Source organism: Pinus tabuliformis, chromosome 9 (assembly GCF_031772625.1).
Source record: "Pinus tabuliformis cultivar Carrire ecotype Pingquan chromosome 9, CPIR1, whole genome shotgun sequence".
Classification (NCBI taxonomy): domain Eukaryota; kingdom Viridiplantae; phylum Streptophyta; class Pinopsida; order Pinales; family Pinaceae; genus Pinus; species Pinus tabuliformis.
Window position 1 is genome coordinate 1,599,654,100 of NC_142307.1, and position 12,022 is coordinate 1,599,666,121.

Genomic DNA, 12,022 nt, shown 5'->3' on the forward strand with positions numbered 1-12,022 from the left:
TAATGAAAAATATAATAAATAAAATTAAAGTAAAAGGAAAAGAAATGAAACTAAACAATTAGAGCGATCAATCAATGAATAATATAATAAATAGTTATTTTTTTTTTTTAATTAAGGGAAAAAAAGAAAGAGTAAGAGGATATGTCAATAGGGTTTTGAGTATGTTTCAAAACTGTTTTTGGAGTATTTCCTAAAACTGCTAAAACTGCTTTTGCTTGGAATAGGTTAAATGCCCAAAATCCAGAGCCATCTTGTAGGAGTGAAAATTTGCTCCCTTAAGGATCACCAAAAGATTATTCCAAATAGCCTGGTTTTCTTTGATCAAAAGTAATGAAGCAGCTTGCATTCACTATAACAGCCGAATTCACTGATAACAACCGGATTCACTAATAACAATTAAATTAAGATAGATTTTCCCCATATAAATCTAAAAAAAATACATCAATAACCGTTGAATAGTCGCCCTGCATTAATTTTTAAGGTAATTAAATTGTCTTCCGTAAAACCAGGAGGATATGTAAAACCTGGAGGATAAGCGCACACCAGAAATTTTTTTAACAACTAATAAAATATTTTCAACTTCGGAAAGAGAGCGTTTTACGTATTTCACGATACTGCATAATCAGACGCCATAGCATTCATTAATCAACTTTTAATTATTTTGATCATGGAACAACGGGAAAGAACTCTTAATTTCCATCGTTGCATGGTATTTTCAGATCGACTGTGAAGGGGCAGGGATGGAATCTTTGCATACATGCTAATCTCTGACAGACAGGCAACCCTGAAAATGAAATGAATAAAGAATGAAGAAATGTGGTGACTTTGTTGGATTGGCTTTGCATAGATTAAGAGTATGCAGATGTCACTGATTACATGGTGGGGTGGTCGTTGTTTTGCTTTCTTTGTCTGAACTTCTATTGTACTTCATATGGCTCTTCACCAGCTGACCCGCAGCCAAAGCAGACATGAGAGACAGCTCTCCAGCCAAAACTGCCCCTGCCACAATTCTTGCCAGCGTCTGAGCATTCGCCCCAGGAGATTCCACGTTAGCACCTTTCACTCCAAGCATATTCAGGCAAGCAGCTTGCGAAGCCAACTGTGTCCCGCCTCCTACTGTTCCCACCTGCAACCAAGCAGAGAAATTACAAATTAAATCACATTCTTTGTCTACTATTCTAATCAAAGCCCAAATTAAAATAGACATCCTGACGCAAAGAAAGTATTAAAAAAGCATTACTGAGTGTAATTTTTCTTACCTCAATACAAGGCATTGTGACTGAAACATGCAGATCCTTGCCAGATGCCTCCATCATTGTAATGCAATGAGAGCTCTCAATGTTCTGGGCAGGATCTTGTCCCGTTGCGATAAATACAGCAGATACAATATTGGATGCATGGGCATTGAAGCCCCCCATGGCACCGGCCAGTGCAGATCCAGTCAAGTTCTTAAGCATGTTCAATTCCAACAAAGCTGGAACAGTGGTCTTCAAGACCTTGCTAACAACTGCCTCGGTAATGACCGCCTCACACACTACTGATTTACCCCGCCCTTCAATCCAGTTCACAGCTGTGGGTTTCTTGTCTGCACAGAAATTACCTGATGACCGGCCAAAACAAATTGCGTTAAACAAAAAGAATTCAAGCAAAACCACCGAAAAAAGGCAATAACAGAAAGCGCAGTAAACCAAGAGTCGACAGAACTAGTGGAAGGAGGGATGACCCAAAACCCAAATTTCAATCAGAATCACTGAGACTTGCATGGCCTAGAGAGACTCACCAGAAACACTGATAACATCCATATCAGGAAACTCCTTCTGAAGGAAATCTAAAACATTCTGCACGCCCTTGGACACCATATTCATCCCCATGGCATCTCCAGTGGAACAACAAAACCTCATGTACAGATTCCTTCCTGCTATTGCGCACTTGATTCCTTGCAGCCTGGCAAACCTGCTGGTGCTGTTATTGTATGCAAAAGAACATCAGATCAACGAGAAAGAGTCAGTTTATATTACTCACAAAATGGTTGCTTATGTACAACAATCTGATTCTATTGAATGATTGATCATGGCATTAAGGGATTTTGGAGAGATAAAACTACTAAAGTGTGTACGCATGTGATCCAAAAGAACAAAAAATAAAATTTATCACCATACCTGTTGAAGATGAGAGACAAGCTTTCGTAGTTATTGGGGCTTTCCAAGTAAAACTTGAGTTGTGCAGCGCTCCTAGCAGTGGGGAATCGAACGACAGGAGCCCTGGTCATGCCATCTCTAAGAAGAACGCTTGTAGCACCCCCAGACATATGAATTGCCTTACAACCTCTGTTGGTGCTGGCCACCAGGCAGCCCTCGGTAGTGGCCATGGGAACCATGTTTTCAATTCCATCAAGCAGAAGAGGCCCTGCAACACCCACAGGAATCTGCACATACCCAATAGGCAGTTCACAGCATTGGCCAAGGATGGATCCATAATCAAATCCATCCAAGGGCAACCCATCCATACATCTGCCAGTTGTCATCTCCAAAGCCCTTCTTCTCACGGAAGCAGCTCTCCGGCAGTCTCCCCCAAGAGCCGATTCCAGGGAATACGAAGCCACTTTGCTACAGCTCACAGCAGCTGCAATAGCTTCATCCTCATTATCACCCAGCGATGATGTTAATATCGCTCCACCCCGCTTTGGCTGGTGCTGCACTTGGGGAGGAGGATGCTGATAAGGCTTCACAACAGCAACTCCCAATTCTTCATTTGAAATTGGTTGCAGGCAGGGAGGAGGGCTCATGAGCTCCTCCTCCTGCCCATTCCTTACCTGATCAAAGTCATGATCCCAAGAAACTGGCCCCTCACCGCCATTACTCTTGGAAGTGGTGATAAAATTCTGGACATAATCGATGCCAAAGAATCCGATCAAGTATATGAAGGAGGCAAGTTGAGCGACAATGGCCAGCATCTCCCCAAGACTCATCACATGAAGAAGAGGCGTCGAAGTTGTCGTCTTCTCCCTCCATCTCCTCATCAGAAAATAGGAGGCAGTGAAAAACATGACGAAGAACAACTTGTTCGTCATTCCCATGGGCAGTAGCAAAGCATCAGATGGCTTTTGGTTTGATTTGGTATAACTATTACCATTCATGAACTTGTTTGCGGACCCCACTCCAACAAGTTTAGCAGTAGCACACGTGGATGCATCAATGGAACAATCCTTTTCATCTCCAATTTTTTTTCTAATTTCTGTGCCCATCTTTGCTTTCGCAGAAACCATAGTATCCATTATATGGAATGAGAATTAGGGAAGGATCTCCGACAGAATTTTTTTGTTTTGAACAAATAAAGCTGAGCAATGTAGGCACTCTTCCCCGACTCTCTACACTCAGAAATAGGGAGCGAGGTGGGTAATATTTATAATCCCAATCGCATAATATCCGCTGCATGTTTAACAGTATTTTCCATTGCAATTTCCGAAGTCTGAATCAGACTATATTTCCTGGCCGCCGCTTACGAACATGTGCGCGGTAGTGGTGTTAGGCGGAAATTGGCGGGCGCTAGTTTGCAGGAATCCACGGCACGCAGACAATTATGGAAATGAGTCGGGTCAAGCATGAGATATTTTTATTATTGGGTCATAAATGTCATGCGGCCCGGCCCATCCCGCATCCTGTCTTGGAAGGGCATAGAGTCTCAATCAGTGATCAAATTTGAAGGGCAGGTTTTAATTTCATTTAGAAGGGCATACATCTAGGTCACACTTCTATAATGAAAAGCATAAAAAAAAAAAAGCAATTCAATTGACAATAGTAAATTATTTTCAAATTTCTTTATATTTTTCACAAACAAAATGATACCACTACATCAAAGGTTGCATTAGTAAATGAATTACTCTTATTGATATATTGCGAAAATTTTATATAATATTTCTGAGTGAAAGGAGATGAATAAACTAATGGGCATATATCAAACTATGAATTGAACTAAATTCCATCTCATTATATTGTTACAATCTCAATTTATTAGAACAGATTGAAATCACCCCTATTCAGAGATTATGCGAGATGCATGATATAGTCATTGTAAATGGCCAGTTAACAGGACCAACTATTTTTTAAGCAACGGGGACCCACTATTCACTAATTTGTCTATGCTCTCATTTTTTGGACATCCCTTAATTGGAATATGGTGATTCAATCTTTGGTGAATTTAATTTAATTCAAATTCACCACGTAGATTTTTGGAGATTCAATTTCTTATATTAATTGCACATTTCTGAAATATTTTATTTAATTCAAATTTACTATTCACCACTATTACAGATTCCTAGAATATCCACTTCAATTAAAATCTACCATCTATTAACTTATATGCATTACAGATTCATGAAATATGAGATTCAATTCAAATCTACCATCTCTTAAAATCACACATATTTATAGTAAAAATGAATCTAGCCATTTGGGAAGTCCCTATTGCCTTTGATATGTGAAATCTTAGATTATGCATAAATAAGTCTTGCGTATAATTTCAACGAACAAAAATAATTTCATCAAACAAGAATACTTTATGCTATATATCCCTTGAAATCGACTTCTTAACCTCTCAGTGTTTTAAACTTGTGGAAAAGGGTAATTTGTTGGGATGTTAACCTACCTCTTTTACTATATGAAAGAAATAATGTAAAGCTGAGAGTGATAGATGTTTCAATCATGGCAGGCATGGAATACACCAATTACATACAGGTTGGGCCGATGGACGCAAGTATATTACACAGTGCCCAATTTAACCGGGTGGAAGTTACACATACACATTCATCAATGTTGATTATGAAGGAACCTTGTGGTGGCACACTCATGTCTCATGGCTCCGAGCTAGGGTCGTTGGAGCAATCGTGATCTATCTGAAGAAGGGCAGTTCATATCCTTTTCCTAAACCCAAAGACAAAGCTACAATCATTTTAGGTGAGTGCAATAGGTTTATATAGTTCACAAAATCATTTTTGATGCACATAATTTTTTTTTATGGACATAGTATAAAGTATACCGGTCGGTTTGTGGGGATACTCCTCATTAGTCTCCCTTCTACATGCAACAAAAAAAGACCTGTCTACGTAGCAAGAAGAGGATCATTATACGGTGGGAAGAGGAGGCCTTAACTAACCCTAGACAGAGTCAAAGAGGAGTCTATATAAGCTGCCCTAGCCGCAGTCCTCAAGGTTGATGTAATCCGAAATTAAGGGTGACACTTACACGCTATCAAAGGAGCCCTAATGAAGCCTACTAATCTATTGTTCGATGATGCCCTAATCCACAGTTATGACGAAGCCCTATTTGCAACGAAGGAGAGTTGATCAGTAGTGAACCTATACACTGTAATAAGGACCCTAAATATGCAGTTTAGAAGGGCTTCTATTTGTTATCATCTAGCCGCAGCAAAGTAGCCATCATACAGAATGAAACTAGAATAAGTTAAGGGACGGTTTGAGCCTCCCTCTTGCAACTATGTGAGGATGGTTCCTTCTTGTAAGGATGTCGATTTAAAAGAAGCAGTGGATCAACCTGTTGGGATATCATTGGAAGATCAAGAGTAATGTTTATGTTGCTATAGAAAAACTATGTGTTAGGCTATAGGCCATAACACCACACTCAAATATTTCTTATGGGTATTTGAGGGTTCATATCATTAGCTTAATCTAACAAGGTGTTGTGTATAATGCTGTTGAGATCTAAGGCTAATTTTGATGACTATATGATGTTGCCTAGAGAAAATGGACTAATTGCTAGATGCGGGGTAATAAAAACCACTGGTATTTCACATCTCATGTTTGTGCATGACTTGTTATTTTCTAGAAAAAACAAGTTAATCAAACTACAAGCATTCTGTAACATACTTTCCAGATTTGGGGTGGCATATAGAATTATTATGAACAAAGATAAATCTGTTCTCTGATTACTAGTATCTTGCCTCCAAGTCACTATCACATTTACTAACACTGATACAAGTAACTCATTCAGAAATTGGGAATATGAAAACATACCAGGAATTGGGAATCCGCAAACAAATAGAATCCAGTAAGTTAGGAATCCTGTGGAATGCGCTCCTCTCCAAGCATAAATTGTGCTTAAACCTTGTTTGACAGGTGTTTGCTAAATCATGAATCTATGCTCCTCTCCAGCTTAAATTGTTGTCAAACCTTGCTTTGGGCAGCCTTTAGGCACAACCCAATAAAACTACAGACCTAATACATGACCCATATTGACATCTAGTGGCTCTTAATTGAAACTACCAAATGAAATGGTATCAAAGGGTAATTGTGAAATAATAATTAATAAGAACTTGGATCATATGCACAATTAGAAAAAACAACTCAAAAAGAAACTGTTGTTTTTTAAATGAGAGCAACTTAGAAACTGCCAAATGTAATGGTATGAAAAGGTAATTTTGACATAATAAGTAATAAGAACTTGCATCATATGCATAATTAGAAAAAACAACCCAAAAAGAAATTGTTGTTTTTGAAATGGGAGTTTCTCAAATGGAATTTAAGTTTTACATGAAAGGAAATTCACAAATTCAACATTCTTAAAATTTTAATTTCAAAAAAAATGAAATTCAAAAAAATGTTGAAAATTTAACAGCCCTTCTTAAAAAAATTTAAGATATTATTGCAATTTTTTTTTTAAATGACAAAAATCATATTTTAAATTTCTTTTGATGTGTAAAAATTTCTCCTTACTTCTCTGACGTGCCAGAGGCCCTTTGAAGGGCTCTGACGTGTTCAATTTTGAACGCTGGTCACAATGGACCCTTATTTTGTTGTTTTATAAGACATCGAAGTATCTGCACAACCGGGGATTTTTCTATATGTGAAGACAAAATAGCGACATTTCTCAAATGAAGCGACATATAACGAGCCTTAATTAAATTGAGCGACAGTTCAACTGGTGAGAGGTTTTTCGGCGCGGTACTCGGCCGAAAAGTGCAGAGGCGTTCAAAGGAAATATTACCAATGCGTTTTCGGTTTTTTTTTAATGGTTTTAAATAAAATTAATAGGGAGATATATTTAAAAAAAAACACACTTTTAATAATTAAATTACTTTGTAAATATGTGATCTAATCAACTTAAGATATTTTATAATTTGAAAATGTAGTTTTTTCTTCAAATTGTGTGAATGCATAATGCAAATTTAAAATTCAATAGTATTAAATCCATCATATAATTATAGGATTAATGGTTAAGAAGAGATTATTTGTGATATTGAATATGGGATTAGGGGTTTACTCGATAACACTAAGGATATTGTTAGACAACCTTATGTTGTGATTTTAAGAAAGGCAAAAATCCCAAGAACAATATTAGCAAGCAAGAGTTTGATGCCCTTAAATATTTGAACAAGAATCATGACATTGTTGTTCTTAAAGCAAACAAAGGTGGGGTTGTAGTTGTCCTTGATAAGGAGGATTACCAGAGAAAGATGTTAGATCACCTTTGTAACAGCGGGAGCTATAGGAAACTTAATAAGGATCTCTTAAAGAAGATCTCCAGATCAATTTCTCTTGCTATAAAATCCAGCAGCATTGTTGTTTCCTTTACCCATAAACTCATCAAGAGTAGCCCTATCACTTCTAGGATCTATGGGCTTCCCAAGATCCATAAGGAGGGGGCTCCCCTGAGACCAATTGTCAACACTTTAGGAGGGCCAAAATATCTTCTAGCAAAATATTTAGCCCAAAAGTTAAAACCCCTTGTTGGCCTTGTTGTCCTCTGAGATAATTCTAGGTTAATTAATCATGCCAGAGCATCTAAAATGTTTTGTTGTTTTAAGGTTTTTTGGATGACCAATGTTATGAACAGTTAAAGACAGGTGCTTAAACCTTAACAATGCTGAATATAATGAAAGGGTTGATTCTTTGTCTCTAAACAATAAATTGATTTATAATTGCATGAATAGCAGAGTTGAAAAAGTTATAACGTAGGTAACTGTGGGAGGAGGGTGTTACACTATTCTTAAGAAGGGGTTGTGGAAAAATATTATGTTTGGAAAATATATTAAGCAGTCAAGAATGGAGGAGTGGATCGCAATGGGCGTGCCATCAGCATGTAGACCTTTAGAAATATGGAGCAGTCTCAGGCTTTCCATTCCATGGCTTTGCAACAATCTATGATGGAGGGTCAGTGATGGGTTGAGAATTAAAGTGGGTCTGGATGCCATTAAAGGTTTCAATGGCAATCATCTACTCCCTATTTCTATCATTAATGAACTCAAGTCTCGGGGGTTGGATACTCTTGCTAGCTTATGACAGTGGTCCAGGCAATGCTATGCTTCTCATACTTGGCCACATGCATAACATATCAGTTTATCAGAGGATATGTTGGATGGAATTCGAAATTTATCACAATCTCCTATGCATGGTGGGAATTAACATCTCACAAAGGTCTAATGTTCTTGTGTGGGGAAAACACATTGGGAATGATAGGATCCTGGTCAAGGAAGCTTATGATGACATTACATCGACATCCCAATCACTATCTTTCTCAAATACTACCTCTCTGCTATGGAAGTGGGAATCTCCCTTGAAGATCAAGTGTTTCTCATGGTTGTCCATTCACAACTGTATTCTAACGTGGGACAATTTATATAAAAAACATTTTCTGGGTACTAGCTGGTGTTGTCCATGTAGACAGGAATCTGAGAACAACATTCATGTTTTTCTATGTTTCCCCTTCACTATCAAGATATGGGTGGAGATGGCCTCTATATTGGGTGTCCCTCATATCAATGATGCCTCCTCCATCCATCAATGTTTCAGTGTATGGAATACAAGAGCTAAATCCCATAGGACTGTCCCCCTCTATGTCCTTTGGGGGATATGGAGAGCCAAGAATGCTTTAATTTTTATGATAAACTCCATGTGATTAAGGCTATTACTCTTGCCATTGTGGATATTTTCCAGGAAATTGGTCCTTGGATTCAAAATGCATCCCATCGTCCTGTCTTAAATGTCGATTTGGCTGGAATTTTTCCTATATGTTCCTTTGATGGAGCCTCTTTTGAAGGGGTTTTTGGATGTGGTGTCTCGCTTCACTTGGACCCTTCTGTTCATTATCATTTTTTCTGGTATGGTGGTAGGGGGGTGTTATCGGGAAATCTAGTGTCTATGTAGAGCTGCTAGTCCCACTAAGGCTGGTAGCTACCTTAGAAACAAACAAACTAAAACCACTTTCGTTTTCCTTTATGAGAAGTAGATAAGAGGGGAAAAAAGGAGACCAACCTTTGTCTTACGCTTGGTTCCTTGCTTGATTCCTCTCCCTTCTGATAGGTCTTTGCCACTCGCTTCCTCGTCTACCCAGCTTCAAATAGCACTTGTGGAATCAAAGCAGCATAACACTATACAAGAACAGAGATCTAATATCATAAACAATATAGGACCAGATATATATTGACCACACAAATGCATATACCATCAATCATACAAGAATGTGGAGGAAAACTTGAATAGCTTTATTAATAATCAAGAATAGCAAAGAGGATTACAACCAATTTTTCTGACCCAGCGTCATCCTCTCAGCAAGAAAACCCTTCTTCACCTCATGAAAAGCTTGGATCACCCAACACTATGATGTTGCACAAAGAAACCAGCAGCACTTCCTTACAAGATACAAAATTCCAGCCTCCAACCTCTGGATCTCTTGGATGAGAGATCTATATATAGATATTTGTAGAGGTGTGAGTTAGCTCTAGGTTTTTGATTAGTGTCTTCTCTCTCATAGTTCTTGATTCCACTTGGAGATCTCATTGATCTCTTACTCATCCTTGGGCGATTCTGAGAGGCAAGTGTCACAGGAGAAGTTTCTGGAAGATTCCATGATCATCCACCTTGCAAACTGTTTCTGCCACTTGTCTATTCTCGTCCATCGCACCCCATAGAAGGGATTTTCAGTATGCATCGCACCTCCCATGTGAATTAGGTGGGATGCATCGCACTTTGACCATGGAGAAGGTGAGATGGTCCAGTTTTGACCAGTTCTAAGCATCTTTTCATGGAAAACTTCTGGGAGATGATATAATGAGCTGACCTTGTTCTTTTAGGGTATGGAACAACACTTTTAGGGACTTAGGAGCCCTTGGTTTATGGACATATATGATTGGTGTTGCAGTGCCCAAAAATGTGTATAACAGTTGCCCCCTAAAGCATGAGGTCGTTAATCTTTTGATGTCGGGTGAAATGCTTTATCATGAGGATCCGAAGTTTTTCCGAGCTGGAAGGCGACCTGTAATAAGATACAATACAATACATTATCTTCATAATATTTTCATGATCTAGCTGAGGCGGGCATTCCCATGCTCAACTTTATAAATTCATTTTCATGTACATAAGACAGACAATCATCTACGTGCAGACCGATGATTCTGGTAGAGCCATCATCCCTTAGATTGGATGATTATCTGTGCAACAATGATGTACATTTGATGTCTTTATTTTCTTGAATATATATCGCAGCCCGAATGGATGAAACTAGATCCGGGGTCTTCAATCTCGTTCGATATTCACTCAAAGTACAAGTCGATCCATGTGAGAGATGTTCTAGAGTCGAACATGGAAAGACATCGCCTGATTACCAGCCAATGATGTAAGCTGTTAACAGGCACGAGAGGAATCACCGATAATGATGATGACCCTCAAGGTACTACAGTACAATTCACGTGGTGTGAATAAGGGACTTGGCATCGAACACCACGCAAAATCTTTCGGTCGAAGGCCATTGATGTAAACCTGTCGTCGGAAGTGAGAAACTTGCCATTGAGGCATGCAAGCTTCAAAGTACTGAAAGGGTTGTCCCTAAGTCGACTTCTTGGATAATGAGCTGATGTCGACAAGAAGCGACTCGCCGTAGGAGGGCCTTAATGAATCTCATATCTACGGCACGGAACGGAGTAAATGATTTTGGAGGTGAAAACGATCTGATGATACAGGGTTCAGGGTGCCGGTCATGAAAGAATGGAGCGTGAATGTATTGTAGTGGATGAGACACAGGTGAATTCTCTGAGCGACTTCTCTTGAACATACCGGCGACACTGACATGATGGATTGGTAGCGTTAACCCCAAAAGTGGATGGTGTGATGGACCAATGGTGATATGACCAGTGAACGGAACAACCCAACCTGACTCGGATGCGGAGTGAAAGTGTCATGTTCAAGAGCGACTTGCTACCAATAAAGTTTCTTCAAGTTATCTTCCCAATTTTTCTCCAGTCATTGTTGACCAGTACCTCTTTATTTTTGTCAAGCTTGAGGAGGGTAACATATGCTTGATATATAATTTTACCTTCGGGCAAACCCATCGCTATGTTTTAACGAGCCTAGCGATAGTGAAACTCATTCTTGTCTATCTCGACAAGTTTGTCGTTATTCGGTTTTAACGAGTTTAACGACAAAGATAACTCGGTCCTTTTCAATTTTAGAGAGTCTGAAAAGGGATGTAAAGAAAACTCTGACAATCCTTTTTCGTCATATAACCCCTTAAGTCCGAAAAAGTATAAAACAATACAGAAGGGATGAATTTTCGGTAATTTTAACGAGCCGAAGAAAACAAGCGCTCGATCTTTTTGTGTAATAATCCCTCAAGTCCAAAAAAGATTAAAATCTAAAAGGGGGATAGCACTTCCGGTCACTTTAACTAGCTGGAGAGGCCAATCGCTCGACAATCTTTTCATATTTTACGAGTCATTTGAAAAGAGCTTAAAGGAGACTCATCTTTCGAGGAACGAGTGATAAATGTGGGTAGCAGCTAATTCTAGGTAAGGTTTGGAATTTTCCAATCACGACAGTGTCACAAGGATGGCTAACAGGATCACTCTTCGCAACTATTCCTCAAAAGGGTAAACAATCAAATGGAGGTGAATGATCGGCTAAAACAGAGTGGAGGTGATGGTAAGAACATGACCAGGGCTCAAAAAGCTGATGATAATGCATTCATAATGGTTATTTACCGGAAATTGGTTCATTTTTTAATGAGCTTGAACTCTG

The 12,022-nt window shown here is 38.8% G+C and overlaps 1 protein-coding gene across 1 annotated transcript; it reads right to left on the bottom strand.

The window, feature by feature from the left end:
• Positions 1-685: 685 nt before the first annotated feature.
• LOC149154875 (3-hydroxy-3-methylglutaryl coenzyme A reductase 1-like) lies at positions 686-3,382 on the bottom strand. The gene is made up of 4 exons (XM_089441240.1): positions 2,160-3,382; positions 1,781-1,962; positions 1,260-1,600; positions 686-1,126 (listed from the first exon to the last, which is right to left on the bottom strand). The coding sequence occupies exons 1-4, from the start codon at positions 3,272-3,274 to the stop codon at positions 866-868; spliced, it is 1,899 nt and encodes a 632-aa protein (XP_089297366.1). The 5' UTR covers positions 3,275-3,382; the 3' UTR covers positions 686-865.
• Positions 3,383-12,022: the final 8,640 nt, after the last annotated feature.

Excerpts from the sequence above, each read along its gene's own strand:
- LOC149154875 (XM_089441240.1), bottom strand. The coding sequence starts at position 3,274 with ATGGATACTATGGTTTCTGCGAAAGCAAAGATGGGCACAGAAATTAGA. Across the intron at positions 1,963-2,159 it reads TTGTCTCTCATCTTCAACAG|CACCAGCAGGTTTGCCAGGC; the intron begins GTATGGTGATAA and ends ATACAATAACAG. Across the intron at positions 1,601-1,780 it reads GGATGTTATCAGTGTTTCTG|GTAATTTCTGTGCAGACAAG; the intron begins GTGAGTCTCTCT and ends GCCGGTCATCAG.